Source organism: Pogona vitticeps, chromosome 3 (genome assembly GCF_051106095.1).
Source record: "Pogona vitticeps strain Pit_001003342236 chromosome 3, PviZW2.1, whole genome shotgun sequence".
Lineage (NCBI taxonomy): Eukaryota > Metazoa > Chordata > Lepidosauria > Squamata > Agamidae > Pogona > Pogona vitticeps.
The window spans coordinates 247,888,729-247,905,427 of NC_135785.1; the positions used below are offsets into that span (position 1 = coordinate 247,888,729).

The 16,699-nt window shown below is 39.4% G+C and overlaps 1 protein-coding gene across 2 annotated transcripts in view; it reads right to left on the minus strand.

Annotated features, from left to right (window-relative positions):
• Window positions 1-16,699, minus strand: part of DYNC2H1 (dynein cytoplasmic 2 heavy chain 1) — a 190,117-nt gene that overhangs the window by 18,248 nt on the left and 155,170 nt on the right. For both annotated transcript variants that reach the window (XM_072993639.2, XM_072993638.2), the window contains exons 84-86: window positions 11,617-11,733; window positions 4,443-4,652; window positions 2,245-2,334 (exon numbers count right to left, since the gene is read on the minus strand). In XM_072993639.2, the coding sequence (XP_072849740.2) occupies window positions 2,245-2,334; window positions 4,443-4,652; window positions 11,617-11,733 (417 nt within the window). The remainder of the gene's footprint in view (window positions 1-2,244; window positions 2,335-4,442; window positions 4,653-11,616; window positions 11,734-16,699) is intronic.

A 16,699-nucleotide genomic window follows, 5' to 3' on the forward strand; every position in this document is an offset into this window, starting at 1 on the left:
CAACATTGATGTCGAGGAGCTGAGCCTCAAAATATTGATGCTGCTGTCTGGATTTGGATGTTGAAGGTGCATCCATGGACAGCGGTCAGCATCGAGGGTCATCCATCAGCACTGACATTGATGGGACGTCCATGGACCGAGGTTGATACCGAGGATCACTGACTATTGTAGGTAGCAAGCGTGCATCCACAGACAGTGGTCGATATCGAGGATCGTCGATATTGGAGCCAGTATCTCGATTATGATGAAATGGAGGCTGTTGCCGATGTGTCAGAAGACCATATTGGATAGCCGCAGAGTAAATAGATGCTGGTGATGCTGAGTGGGATGAGCGATCGTGATCCTCCTGATGGGCTGGAAAATAATGGTTTACTGGTGCTGCAAATGAACCCTGAGCTGAAGGGTATTGATTGGATTTCTGGGTTTTTTAGGTGCCGGCTGGCGATAGGCAGCATGTGGTTCCTGACTATAATGATGGTAAGACTGTTTTGACAACGAGGGCTACCATGAATGAAGCCTCTGATGTGGCGCTGCTGTCGAACCGGGGGAAACAACTGGTTGATAGTGCCTGGCAGATTTATCAGTTGAGCACTGATCGGGGCAAATGGCTACCCAATGATGGTGCTGAGCATGGGTCGACACCACACACAAAGGCAGGTTGACTATCTCATATGGTTGGTGCCCTTGATGACGCATCAGAGGCCAAGGTGGTAGGCCTGTTGGGATGGAGTAGGCACAGTATCAGGTTGCATTTTGGATCCTTGTATATTGGGTGAGGCAATCAAAGAGAACTTGCTAGGAGATCCAGATTGCTGAGGGCAAGCTGGGGAGGACGTGAGTTGGTTCACTCGCTCCTCCCAATATAGTGACTGTGATGGAGATGGTTGATGGGACAGAAGCCCTTCTTCCGAGGGTGGTCTCCAGATTCTGGGAGCTGCGGGGTCGGAGAAGTAACCCTTGGAGATTTTCCCTTCAAATATTTGGGTTTCTTTGGTGGCGAGGGTTCTGGAGATGAAAATGTGTCAGTGGATGGTTTTCTTTCAGTGGTTGTTTCTTATGTTGATGGCTCTGACATCAAATGCTTGGTTTTGTGCCCCTTTGTGGTTTTGAATAATGTTGAGCAGGCATTGGAGCACAATGGCGTGGCCGAAGGGTGCTGTTTTGCCATTTCCAAAATGGCTCTGTCCATGGCTTTAAGTTGTGAGGTGGATTTGCAAGCAGGCTGAGCCACAGATTTTGCGGGCTGGAGGGACTGTTCCCAAAGCCGAAGCTTAAGTCTAGAAATATGATTGCGGAGAACTCCTCGTTTAAAGTTCTTACAGTGAGGGCATGTGGAGGTTTGGTGGACCTCACCAAAACAGAAAAGACATTTAGCGTGGCCATCTGAAAGTGGGATCTTGTTCTCACAGACCACGCAGTGTTTAAACAGGCCCATGGGAGCCATGAAATAAAGAAAAAAAAATGGGGGGGGGGACTTTGGCTCTAAGGCCAGAGTGAAATATTTCCTCTTTTCCCCCTTGAAATAATAAGTTCTTAAGTATTATAGGAATCAAGAGTGAACTGTCTTTCGTTTCAGGAAAAAAAACTCACAGAAGCAACAAAGAGGTTCTCAACAAGGCGGTTGAAGCTTGAAGGGAGTGTCTTGGCGCCACGGTACATATACTGAGAGGGTCTACACTAATGTGTTTTTTGCTACTGCAGAAGCTCTAGAATCTTCTAACAAGGATACGCACATGCACAGATTATCCAGGGTGTGATTCACAGAAGCCATGAAGAAGAATCTAAGTTTCCTTCCATTATGCTTTCATGTATTATACTTTCATGTATAACGTGGTTCAGAAACCACACATGGATGCTACCAAACCTAATTTGTTATTATTATTTTTGTATCCCTTTGTACTGCATGGATAGCTTTCCAAAAGGTAAAGAGGTCAATTATGCATGTAGTGCAAGGTCAGTTATGTATGTACTGCAAAGTATGATGACAGCATCAATACCATCTAAGTGCTTTTGGCTCTTCCAACATACTCATTCAACAGACAAGCCAAACTATGTTGAACTTCTTGGTCCATCCAGGAATAGTTAACCCTATTTTATTTTATGCTTTTAATGTTCATCCCTATCTTGGGATTTTTCCCCAATAAGTGACTGTTACTATATGAATACAATAAACAAACAATCCACATGTGAATTTCACTGTACAATTAAAAAAATGTTGAATCTTAGTGAAATATTGAATTGTACCTGGATAGCATGTGCCCGTGCTACCACAGCTCTGAGATATTGTAAAGGGTCTTCTGGGCCTTCCCATTTGCTTTGCCATGTTAATGGACACTGGAGAAAAGAAATGAATAACAATTAGCCATTTCGTTGAACATTCATACATCTACACTATGTTGCACAAATTAAATGGCAACTCACTGCACATTGAGGAGGGATAAGATATCATGCCTCTGCAACTAGAACAGAAACCTCATAATGCCTTGTCAGAGCACTCATTCCCCTTGCATGGAATTCAAAGTCCTTGGTTCTCCTGGATTCCTGACTGTCTATAGTTATTAAATGAGTTGAATACAAGACTGTAATATCTTTCTACGCATCTATGATGTGGTCCCATATAAGATATTATATATTGTTCTGGTTGTCCCAACTGAATAGATACTGTAGAGATGCAAAAGCTGCAGAAAAGGGGCATAAAAATTATGGGGGGGGGGGGCTCAGCTCCAGCTCCCTTCCATACAATACAGTGTAACATAATATGATACAATGCCATACAATGAGAACTATCTATGTCCATGAGAAGAAGGAAATATTCCACAGCTGGGTACTACCTTTATCAGGACCAACAGAAATGCCATTTTGTTTAATCCAAATAAAACTGACTCAACTGTGGATTATTTTTTAATTCTGTGCAAGGAAATCCTAACAAATCAGGATATTTTTGGGGTTTTTTTGTTTTAATGATAAAAAGTGAATGGGGATTTTTCTTTCCCATTTTACTGTAATTCAAGATCACCAATGATCTATCTGGTTAGTAGATTTACAACAAACGTAAGGAATATCTCTTAATAACTGCATAATTAACGTGTGCAATCATTGTCACAAGATGTGGGTGAAGTTAAATACTTTTGAAAAGAGATTACATTAGCTCCTGAAGGAGAGGTATATTAATTAGCATGACTACTGCATAAACTCTGGAATCAAAGGCAGCATGCTTCTATGCCAGTTTCTGGCTATTTTCTTTCATGCATTCTTGTGCAGTTCTCAGAAGCATTCTTTCTACCCATGTGGAAAATACAGTGATACAGTGGACCCTTGACTTACAGACGGCTTGACTTACAGACTTTTTGAGTTACAGACTTCTCTGGCCGCAAAATTTAGGTTTGACTTGCAGCCTGAGAATTGACTTACAGACCAGAAAAAAACCAAGATGGAACAAAAACGGCCTGTTACGGGATTAATCAGTTTTCAATGCACTGTAGGTCAATGGAGACTTGACCTACAGACTTTTTGACTTGAGAACCACCTTCCAATATGGATTAAGTTCTCAAGTCAAGACCTCACTGTAGAGTGCTACATAAGATGGACCTCTATGATGTCTAGGAGTTTTCTGTTGATTGGGGAAGCAGACAGCATGATTATGCTCGGAACTTTCCTTCTATCAAGAAAAGAATTAAACACTGCCACCACTGATTTCCAGAATCAGAGGTAATCAGAAAGCAAGGCTATGTCTAGGTTTCTTGTTCAGGGGGGAGGGGGGCACAGTTTCTAGACAGTTGCCAGTAACTCTCCTGTATATACCTACAATTCTTGGTGATAGAACCTTGGCTACATATAGCCTTCACAGAGAAAGCTATTTTCTGGCACCCTCTTGATTATCCATTTACCTCCAGATAAAGATCTTGATTTGTTTAAACATATCCTTGTTTCAGTGTTTCTAATCTGAGATATGAAATGTTCTGTTCTCACTTAAATGAAACATTTAAGAGGTATATTATGATATATTTGTACTGTTTTCCACTTTTAATTATTGTAGGTATTATATTTTTAAATATTTTATTTCTATAACTTGCTCCTTTGTAAGCTACCCACAAAATATGTTTGGACAGGTAGCCATATTAAATAAATAAATAGAACTACCTAATTCTTCATTCACATCATAGCAACATTAGCATCTGCCACAAGAAAAACAAAACAAAACAAATGGAGATTAAAAGTATACAGCTATCTCAATTACGTTAACTTTGGCTCAAGACTACAGAATATTCATTTATTCATTCAACTTTTATACTGCCCATCTGGCTGCAAGGCCACACTGGGTTTACAATATAATAAGGCAAAACAATGATACCAACACTTTAAAAAAATCAGACATTATAGTTATACAAAAATCAAAATCAAGTTCAAAATTGCAATATTACAAATTTATAATAGAACCTTACCTTCTGATTTAATAAAGCACTTGCTAATTTTTGTACTTCTGAACTCAGCAAGGAAGCTCCCCTGATGACTTTACTGAGAGCTGCCAGAGACTGATGAATACTCTGAACTAAGCAAATGGCATTGAATTGTTCCAGAATGATGAATGAAAGGACTGGGGATCCTTGCCGCTCAGAAGGAGGAGATACTTTCTGATGAATCAGGTTAGAATTCTAAAGGGAAAAATAAAGCCCAAGTCATTCAGTTAAATCAGCAGCAGGAAGACAACACTTTGTGAAAGACATTTTCCCTTGACAAAAACTGCAGAAAAACACTGACAAGACTTTCTAGGGCATTTCCTATCCACAATAGGAATTTAAACACCTTGAAGAACTAGACCTGCTGGCACTTGCAAATGAAGCATTGTAGGAAAGGAGGCACAAAAACCTGAACTAAAACTCAGAGAGAGAGAGAGAGAGAGAGAGAGAGAGAGAGAGAGAGAGATCAGACACAAAGGGCAGTCACTTCACAATGCCTCTGAGCACTACAAGCTGACCAAGTTTGCCTTCTGAGACTTTTATGAACTATGTACAGTTTTATTCAGTTCTAGCTAAAACTAAACATATAAGCAGGGAGAATGATGCTGAAACTCATATTTTGGCAGAAGCATGGTTCAGAAATAATTTATGTGGGATTTGATTTCTTCCAAAATCAAGAAGTTAATTGTACTACTTATAGATAATGAAAAATAAATTTAACAGATTAAAAGTCTCTACTAAATGATAAATGTGTGCCAACCAAAATACATACAACAATGTGATAAGATCATGTGACAAGTACGTTTGACCAATGTTTCCACAAATATAACACAAGGCATGGACAGACTCCTGTTTGAATGGAGACTCGGTATCAGCCCGCCTGAATATCAAGGGCTAGATGGGGCAATGGCCAGGCTGGCATCTGGCGCAGCTTCGAAATGGCCCGAGTTCAAAGACATCCACATAATGTCCTGAGCCGTCTGGGCTGGAGGAATGTGCTCCTTAGTATCAGAAGGTTCAATACCATCTCTTGAAGACTCCTTAGCAAAATAGAAGGTGCAGAGGAGATAAGGTAGAAGGTTTAGATGGCTTCTTCAGTTTCTTAGGTTTGTTGCTGGTTTTCTTTTTTGTAGAAATGGCGGGATGAGAAGGCGCCTTGGCTTTAGGCGGTTTAGAAGCTTCCTTGGACTTTACAGGCAAGGAGATGGTAAGAGACGACTGTTCAGCAATTTAGAGACCTCCGAGCGCAGAGGGGTTGGTGAAGGGAGGGAAGAAACCTCCATAGCGGGAAAAGAGTCTTTTCGTAGAGGAAAGATCGAAGACGTTGGCGTCTGAGCTTTACAGCTTGTTTAGAGAAATCCCTGCAGGTGATGCAAGTCTGATCAAAGTGGGATTCACCCAAACAAAACAAGTATTTATCGTGGCCATCTGATAAAGGAATTTTGCAGGAACAAACGGCACACAGCTTGAAGCCCCGAGGGGCCATAAAACAGGAGGGGAATCGGGGGGGGGGGGGGAGGGATGACAGAATGATAGGTTAAATAAAACAAAAAGCAGGTTCTGTCTAATGAAAATCAAAATAAAGTAAAAAGGAGGCAAAATAGACTAGCTAGGCTAGAATACTTAGCAATAAATTCGCTCTGCTCTTCCTAACGTCCTACTGGAACAGTGGAAAAAGAGGAACTGAAAGGAAGGTTGAGGGGGCGGAGCCTATACCATGCCCGGGGGGGGGGACTAAACTGTTTCTTTTTTCAAAGCTCTAGAATGTTCCGGACGTCGTGCCTAGGCGCAGGATTAACCCATTTGTGTGCATTCACATAGACCACTATGAAGAAAGTAGATCTTGCTATCATTTGAAACATGACTGGGGCAGATACACTTATTTTTTTAAAAAATGGATGACCCATCAAATGTAGTTTGGTTGACATTGTCTTATTGTTTATTCAGACCCATATATCTGTTCTTTTGCATAAGAAAACTAGGCAGCATGAGGATGCAATATAATTTAATTGCCACTAAGAAAACTGTACATAGTGAGAAATATAATTAGTTTGAGAGGCTACCCATAGTTAATTTATGCCAATATTCTCCAATCTGGCAGCTAACAGATGTATTGTAGTATATCCCACATGCACATGGACAGTGCCAGCTGGGGATGATAAGAGTTGTAGTCAAACATAACTAGATGGGGTCAAGCTGGGGAAGGAGAATTTATGGCATATGTGTGAACAAAGAGAAACAAATTTTGGACCAAAGCACACTAGGCACATTTGATCATTATGCCTAAGTGACCTGTAATATGAATAAATACTTTGCCAATCCTCACCATTTTTTCATTCCCCACTTCACAGCATAACCAAGCACTCCAAGAAAATGGCTTAATTAACCTCAAGAAGAAAATGGGAGAACTTCATTTCTATCTTCCAGCTAACATCCACTTTTGCAAGTTCAGATATTTCAGACTGCAATATGTTAGAAAAGCATGACTATGTCTCCATCCATTGCCCCTTTTCAAGAAAAGGTTCCGTGATTTTTCTCACATTTAAGTGGGTTCTCCTTATCGTTTATTCTCAGTAATTACTAGAAGGGCTGAGTATAAAGGGTAAGAAAATACTATATTATTTTACAAATAAGACAGATATTAATTAATATATAAAAATAAACTCTTCTCAGATTTTAATTAGAAATAGATTACAAATATATGATTTTGTGTACATATTACATCAATGTAATTACATTTGTAAAACTATAGTGGTGCCCCACTTGACGACGATAATCCATTCCAGCAAAATTGCTGTAGAACGAAATCATCGTCAAGCGAAAGTAAAAAAAAAACCATTGAAATGCATTAAAAACTGGTTAATGCATTCCAATGGGTGAAATACCTCACCGTCCAGTGAAGATCCTCCATCAGGTGGCCATTTTCCAGTGCCTGTAAAGCGAGCAATCAGTCCTAAACACAGCGGGGAGCCATTTTGAAACCCCAATGACCAGCTGTTTTTGATCGTCGTTAAGCAAAAAATTGGTTCCCGAAGCAGGGAACCGATCATCGTCAAACAAAAAAAGCCCATAAAAACATTGTTGTGCGATTGCTATAGCAATCACAAAATATTAATCGTCAAGCGATTTCCTCATCTAACAAGGTAATCGTCAAGCGGGGCACCACTGTATTTTGATACTTATTTTGGTGATACTTATTTTGGTCTTCTGACCCTGCAGCACAGGCTTCTGCAGTTTAGCCCACAGCGCCACCATGTCCCTTTAGATCACCTGTCAACAAATTCAGAGGCATATTTGTTCCTATAGAGATGCCCTGATGACATGAATGGCACATTCTCCCTTTGTATCTCTGGCAGGTTTCAATAGCCACAATGGGCAAGGATCTAAAGAAGACAAGCTTTACAACACACAAGTGACTTGTCTACATCCTCAGGCCTTACTAACTGAAACTGATCCAATAAAACCTGACTAGGCAGTGTATTGGACATCTCAATCAGGTCTACTGGAATAAATAAGTAGTCAAGGTCCTGACAGTATTCAATCTTGAATCTGAAAGGGGCTGTCAGCCGGTTGCAATTCTCTGTACTTGGTTGTAATGTTTGCATCTATTCAGCATTTGTAAGTCTGCAGACAACTTAAAAGAGTTCTGCCTGTTAGTTGGAAGCGTCATTAATCCATTCACTGTTATAGCTTCTTTTTACTACCTTAAGTAAATTGCAATATTTGCCAGACATCTCCCTGACTGTTGCCAGGATGCATTCTGAGGGAGCTTTCCTCCATCTGCTCTCTAGCTGTCTTCTTATTTGCTTCATTGCCCTCAACTCTTCCGTAAACCATAGTGACAGTTGGGCTCTGCAATGAATAAGATGTATAGGAGCAATTGTGTCTCCTGCCCAGGTCAACTCTGAATACTAGTGGGCAAACTGACCTTCAAATGGAGTGGCAAGCAGATCAGCCTGACAACCACAAGTACATTCTGGAAACGAAATAGATCAATCAGTTTTCAGGGGCAGACCATTTTAATATGTCTGTCCTCCTCACGGTAAGATGCAGTTGTACAAAGCCCAAAACTCAGCAGCTTATGATCTGACAATGGCAAGGCAGAAGATTCAAAGTTTACCACCTTCAGAACGTATTTTCTCTGCCCAGATGTGAATATCAGGTCCAATGTGTGACCTGCTTCATGTGTAGGAACAATGACATGCTGGGACAGATTCATGGATGACATAGTGTCCAGGAACTCCAAGGCTGCCCTGGCAGCATACATGTCCACATGGAGGTTAAAGTCCCCCAGAAGCAAAAGTCTGGGGGAACCTTAAGAACACACCCAAGACAAAATCCATCATTTCTGGTAGGTAAAGCATTGGGTCATGGGGGAGTGGCACACCAATGGAACTGCTAGTCTGTCCCACTGCTCCAACATGAGATAAAGGCATTCCAGGCCTAGGTCTGAATGTGCAGCAATCCTGCTGACCTTAATAGATTTTTTACGAACTATGGCAACACCCCTTCCTCACCTCCTGATCTCCACCAGAAAGGTCTGTTGTAACTGAATCTTTTTCACTGAAAGTGCCTTAATCAGCGAAGTTGATTTTCTCATGCTCACTTTGAAAACGTCCAATATTATAACATAATTTGCTGGAAAACCTTGAAATAGTTAACCAGAATATTAACGTTCAAAAGGCAGCTGGACCAGATGGAATCATGGGACGAGTTGTTAGGGGCTGTGCTGCAGAATTAGCTGGAGTTTTTACGGATATTTTCAATCTATCCTTGTTGCAGTGTTCAGTCCCCACTTGCCTGAAGACATCTATTATATTGCCAGTCCCCAAGCAGTCAGCTGTGGTATCTCTCAATGATTATAGACCAGTAGCTTTAACATCTGTTATTATGAAATGTTTTGAGAGATTGGTGCTGGATTACATTAAGGCTAGTCTTCCACCTTCTTTGGACCCATGGCAATTTGCATACAGGAAAAATAGATCTACTGATGATGCTGTGTCCATTGTACTCCATACTGTATTGAGCCACTTAGAACAGGGAACTTATGCGAGGCTGTTGTTTGTGGATTATAGCTCTGCTTTTAATACCATTCTACCAAATAGGTTGTTTTTTAAAATGATCAACCTGGGATTACCTCAAGAGATCTGCATGTGGATAAAGGATTTTCTGACAGATAGGCCACAGTCAGTAAGGATGGGATCTCACCATTCTTCTACCCTGGTACTAAGTACAGGAGCTCCCCAGGGCTGTGTGCTAAGTCCCTTCCTCTATTCCCTGTACACACATGATTGCACCTCACTGTATAACACCAATGCAATTATTAAATTTGCGGATGATACGACAGTGGTGGGGCTCATAAATAAGAACAATGAGTCTGCTTATAGAAAGGAAGTACAAAGGTTGATACTTTGGTGTAAAGAAAATCATCTCACACTTAACATCAAAAAAACTAAAGAACTCATAATTGATTTTAGGAGGAAGAGAAATGTACATTTACCACTGTACATAAATGGTGAGGAAGTGGAGAGAGTTGGTAGTTTTAAATTTCTGGGTACTTACATCTCAGAGGACCTCTAATGGACTATAAATGCCGACATGCTAATGAAGAAGGCACAGAAGAGGCTGTATTTCCTGAGAATGCTCGGAAAGTTAAATTTATCTCAGCATTTACTTCTGTCATACTATCGTAGCACCATTGAGAGTGTCCTAACCTATGGCATTCTGGCATGGTTTGGGAGTAGCTCTGTAGCGGACAAAAAAGCTCTACAGAGAACCATTAAAATTGCCCAGAATATCATCGGGCTCCAGCTACCAACCCTGGATGACATCTTCACATCCCGCTGTCTAAGGATGTCACACAGCATCCTGAGAGACTCTTCCCATCCTGCTTATAACTTTTTTGAACTGTTACCATCTGGCAGAAGATACAGAACAATGAAGACTCGGACCACACATTTTCTCAATAGTTTTTATCCCAGAGCTATAATTGCAATTAATAATGAGCTTAAAGACCACCAGTAATGAATAATTAGTTGGACTGTGTTACTTGGCCTGCGGTGTAGATGTTTGTATTTTTAGTGGGCGATTTTTTTGTGGGTGGGGAGTGTTTGGGGAATTTTATGTGTGTGCATGTGTCTGGTCTCTGGGTGTCTGTGAATTTCGTTGTATGGGTATACTGTGTATATACTTACAATGACAATAAATTATTATCATTATCATTATCATTATCATTATCATTATCATTATCATTATTATTATTACAGTGGTGCCTCGCATAGCGAGGTTAATCCGTTCCGGATTAACCTTCGCTATGCGAAAACATCGCTGTACGGATGAAAAAAAGCCAAATCAAAAAAAGCCAAATTGGCAGAAAACTCACCGTACAGTGATGTTTTCTGGGTCCGGCAGCCATTTTCGCGCCCTCAGTAAGCGAGGGGAGGGCGCGAAAATGCTGCGCGCGGCCATTTCGGCCGCAGCGAGACCGCGGATCAGCTGTTCGGCGGGTCAAAAATGGCCGCCGGAACACCCGAAATGGCCGCGCACAGCGTTTTCGCGCCCTCCCCTCGCTTACCAAGGGCGCGAAAACGCTGCCTGCAGCCATTTCAGGTGTTCCGGCGGCCATTTTTGACCCGCTGAACAGCTGATCCGCGGGTTGCAAAATGAAGGTCGGAAGAGGGATCGCTATGCGAATTCGCTGTACGGGGCGCTCATTAAGCGAGGCACCACTGTATTATTATTATTATTATTATTATTATTATTATTATTAAATGGATAGTTGGCAGTAACAAAGCTAACTGTGGAAGCTGTTAGTTATGTGTATATAGATCTACTTCAATAAAGACACTTGCACAAGCAGCCCTAAAATGTATGTGTCAAGGTTTTATTTCACAAAACCTCTACCTCTGCCTTATCTGTGCATGAGACTAAATCAAGGGAATAATTTCCATGTAATCTTCTACCCAAGAATTGTCTTTATTGGACTTGGGATTTATATATATTTCCTCCCACCAGAAAAAGGGTTAGAGAAATCATTATTATTATCAACCTAACGCAGTTAGTAGCTGGCTAGATATAAGATGCACAATTATTTTCTTTAGCGTTACTATATGTGGTCCCTGACAGAATTTTTATCAGCTCCAACCACTGACTCTGTTACCTGGTTAAGCTTCTTCCATAAGTTGAGAACTGGAGAAAGCTCATTGGACCAGATATCTCTGTCAAATTTGCAGCCAGCAGTTACAGACCTGCTCAAAATTCGAAGCTGCGAAATTACCTGTAAATTGAAAGAAAACAACAAGACAACACATGTTAGCTGCCAAACAATAAACAGTTAAGATTCCACTGAAGAGTTGTAGACTGTAAGTAAACAAAAAATGCTTTTCTTTAAAACAAATAATCATCTCATTTAAGGCTACACAGGCTGTGTGTGCATTATAATACAATTCCTACCCAAGGTTGTAGCACTCCCATCTTGTCTAGGTTCAAGATGTTATAGATATTTACAGAATTGAATCACAAATGACTAATCAATATTAGAGAGAAAAACCCTCATCCTGTGCCTAGGGCAAGGGGAAAGGCAGACATTATTCTGGCATTGTAACAAGAGAATTACAGTTATGGGATTTCAAGTTCCCTTCACCAATGAATATGAAAGTGAATTCAATTTATGAACTGTCACCATGGCACAAAATGAAGTGTGAGAATTTACCTAAATATTTGTTCTGTTGGAACTTTTCAAAGCATTATTATATATGCTTCCAAAAATTTTGACTTAAACCATCATAGTACAATGTAAAATGTCTCTGCATAGTTTTGCCCTCACTTCATAGAAATACAGTAATATCTACTACACTGCTATTAATTTATTTTATTTATTAGAAACATTTTCAGCGGATCCTATAACATGTAAGTTTCCAAGGTATCTCTCACCAATAAATAAAACTTCAAAATCCCCAAACAATAAAGCACTCTACATTTCTTTTTCATCTACATGTTAGTTAACATAGTTGTTTCTTTGAACAAATTACAATTCCTGTTTTGCTTGGCCACACAGGAGTTTTGTAAGAAATATACATTAATCTTTTGCATAGGGTAGAACTATGTAGCTCTTAAAGCAGTCAGAATTATGCACTTAAAGTCCACTTGTTTCTGGATTTTCTATTGTTTTTCTAATCCTGGAAAATGTGTGATGATGTACTGCTTCATTTTCTTTGTCTGATAAATTAGGTGTTGCTGTTTAGTTCAGCACAAGCAAATTAAAATAATGTATCAGACTTGCTAAGATATGATGCTTCACTAGTTGGTAGTCAGCGGAAGTATTATTTTAACTTATGATTGTTGCTATCGATTAATTTGCTAAACATTGTGGAAAACAAATTATAACTTTAAAAAGAGTATTTTCACTTTGAGGAGAAAGTGGAGAAGGAAGAATCATCAAATTGGATACAGAAGATCTTGAATCCAGCACAAATTGGATACAGAACAACTTGAATTTTAATGAAAATGCATCATTGGGCATACTGAAAACTGTTTATTTAGCAATTCAAAAGAAAAAAAATGGACTTGCTGAACTGAAGTTTAAATTATTTTTCTATAGTGTAGAGCACAGATACTACACTTAAATGCCATCTCTCACTCCATCAAAAGATATTGCCACTCCTATCATGGCTCAGCATGATCTAATTCAAGCTTTTAAAGACAAATCCCAATGACTGATTATGATTTTAACATACAAAAGGGAAGTCCAATGCCACATGACACATAGAGGAACATGGAATGTGATATGAATCAGAAGTTTCCAAAAATTGGCTTCATATAGGCGCTAAACCCAGGGTTGTGAATCACAACGATCGAAAAGAAGAAATGAAATGTTTGAACACTGCAGTAGTTAGTATTAACAAACTAAAGCAGACTGAAATAGGATACTTTTAGTCAGAGAATCACAAAGTGTTTTATTCTGGCAATGACAAAACCAGGGGAAAAAAGATGTTGCTCCAGTATCTTCAGTAGCACAAGTAGTTATTTATTTATTTATTTATTTATTTATTTATTTATTTATTGGACTTATATACCGCCCCATAGCAGTACAAGCACTCTCCGGGAGGTTTACAATTTTTAATTATACAGGCTACACATTGCCCCCCCAGCAAGCTGGGTACTCATTTTACCGACCTCGGAAGGATGGAAGGCTGAGTCAACCTTGAGCCGGCTACCTGGGATTTGAACCCCAGGTCGTGAGCACAGTTTTAGCTGCAGTACAGCGTTTTAACCACTGCGCCACGAGGCTCTTAGTTAGGAGGTATAAGGTAAAATCTGGCTCTAGGGCTTGGAAACGGGGATGAGCAGCGTCCCCTAAAGTCGGACATGACTGGACTAAATGTCAAGGGGAACCTCTACCTTTAATCCAGGAATGTTTAATTTAAATGAATAGACAGCATCCTATTCCCCTCCCCGCTTTTTTCAGGTACAAGACTTCCTAGAGCATCCTTTTGCCCAGGGGAAATCTTTGGGACCCTTAAGATGGGAGAAGTCTTCAATAGTCAAAAATCATAGGTGAGTCACAGCTAGAAGTGCAAATCCCAGCAGCAGTGTTCAGGCTGCAATTTTTTTTTATTTTCAAAGGCCTTCCTCCCATGCCCTGAACTTCTCAAATGCTTCGCCAAAGCAAAAGGGAGCCTTAGGAAGCATCAGAACCTGAAAGGTGGTGAGAGGACCGGAAGCTTTGCATTAGTTTAACTTAAATATTTCTGGTGTTCAATCCATATTACACTAGTGTAAATTGACAGAACAGGATTTTGTCATATTAAACATGAAAAATATTAAGAAAAAACTTTAAAATAAGTATATCTACTCCATTTTCTACAAACATAGTTTTTGTTGAATCAGTCAACACCCACACCTATCCCCCCACACACACATATAGTGCTTTCATAGACAAATTAAAATTTGTACAGCTTCTGTTGTATGACTGTTCAACACTCTTTCACAATATAAAATTAATTGTATATTTTAAAACGTAATGCATAATGATACCTTTATAGACCACTAAAAAATCATCACACAATAAATGAGCTTTTGTGGATTGATTAACTGATTGATTGATGACCACAAGTCTGCCATTTACTTCAATTGTAAACTCTGGTTTTTTTCCCCCAATAAAATGAACCAATAAACTCTTCCCTTCATCTTAGTTTTCCATTAGGGGAAAAAACAAGGAAGTACTGTACTCTATTGTCACCTATAAGATTAGCTTTGTATAAAATATATAACAGATACACATTTTTATGTGGAACAGAACATAACCTACAAGACTATGGTCCTGTTTCTTAACTGCTATAAGGGTTTTTCTTATAGTATATTTTTGCCTCTGGGAAAGCAAATCTAAGGAAAGAACAATAACTCAGTGCACAGTAACAAAACATTCATCTTTCTAACTAACCCACTACAGAGATCGGCTGTCAAAATATATATGGGTTGTATACACAATAAGAAGAATGACTGCTTTGAACAATAAGTATATGTTTGTCCTAGAGTTTTAGGGATATGTGTGTATTGTTAAAAATTCTAGATCAGGCTCATGTTGTGAATTTGAATCTAATTCGGTGGCAAGGAAGGCTGCATGGCAAGCTACAACTTGTCACAATCAGATGAAACACTATCCTGTATCAAAACTGCAAGTCTGGAAGAAACTGATGCTTGAATGTCTAAAAAAGAAATTTCCTATTTGTAAACATAAGCAAAATTCAAATGCCCTTCATATCTGCTCATTCTTACATGAGAGAATTTCCCATTGCTGACCATTTGTTCCTGTAATTGGCTTTATCATGAGCGGAAATCCATGTTGTTTGTGCATACGTGAAGGTGTGCAGTAAGAACTGACTGGATAAGGTCCGCAATATGCAGCACAGTTTAAAATATTGTTATTTGTAGGAAAACATCCATGGGGCATAATTCCCAAAAAGAATGATGAGGCCTGCAATCTTCAAAAGAAAAGTAGTTTTTTTCTTGCAATTGATACTTAGTCAAAATAATTGTTTGTATTAAGATTTCTAGACCTCAGTTGAATTTAATGTCTATACTTACTATAGTTAAGTATTTATGTTTGATTCACTTAAGATTTTGAATCCAACATTTTCACAAATGTTCAGAGAAATAAAATTACAGGACTTCTAACAAAACTGCAATGAAATTTTGCGCACTATTCAAGAACGGAAAGTTAAGTGTTATTAAACTATCCCATTCTGTTTCCCAAGTATCATTTATGTTTATTTGTATTCTTTATTTACCTATAAGTCTGATAACTAGATTGTCCATTAGCCTGCAGTGGTAAAGAACAGTGAACATTAAGAGAACACAGATTGTTTCAGCACCCTTTTAAAGTATGCATTCCAGTCTTGTACATGTCCAGACTATAATTTATGGCAGTGATTTGCAAGATGAGGGTTTTACTAAGTATCAGAAGTAAAATGTGCAAGCTTTATACTATGTCAAGGAACTGCATCAGCATATTTTTCAAGGGAATTAGGTCTTAAAAGCTTGAGTACAAATCACAGAAGACATACAGGCTTATACAATTTTAACTTAAGCAAACTAAGAATGAACCTCTCTGTCACAGTGAGAAAACCTGTTCATTCTCCCAGCTGTAAATATCAGATTTCAAAATTGTGTGTCATTTTCTGCATTGAAGGGGCCAGGTACTCCATTTTATTAGCAATGCAGTCCATCAGCCAGCCTTTTCTGTTTATAGGAACAGGGTGTTTAACTGTAACTGTGATTCTTCAAGTGAACTCACACATACGATTTGATTTGTGTCTGCATAAAATGTTTTCAGCAGGAACCCCACCCCTCTGCACTGTGTCACTTCCATTTCTTCCTTAAAGAGTCCATTACCTAAATAAGTTAAGTGACAAGATGTGAGGGTTCATTTTCTCAGGAAGGGTCTTGTCCCTTCAACTCTAAGTCTAGTCCAGCAACCCATGACACTGGTCCAGGAATTGTCCCAACAAGGTTTATTTCTGGAGCATCTAAAAAATGTTCAGCAGTGACAGGAATATGTAACTCCTCTTCCTCATGCAATAACATGAGGAAGGGGTTAGCTTCTGGTTTCCCAAATGGATTCAAAACTTCAACGTCCAACAGTTCAAAACCCTTCTCTAAGGATAAATCCATCAATGTGGCACCTTGTGGAACCAACAGCAAAGGCATTCTCTTCCCTCCCAGTGCCTTCGGTGTAGACCTGT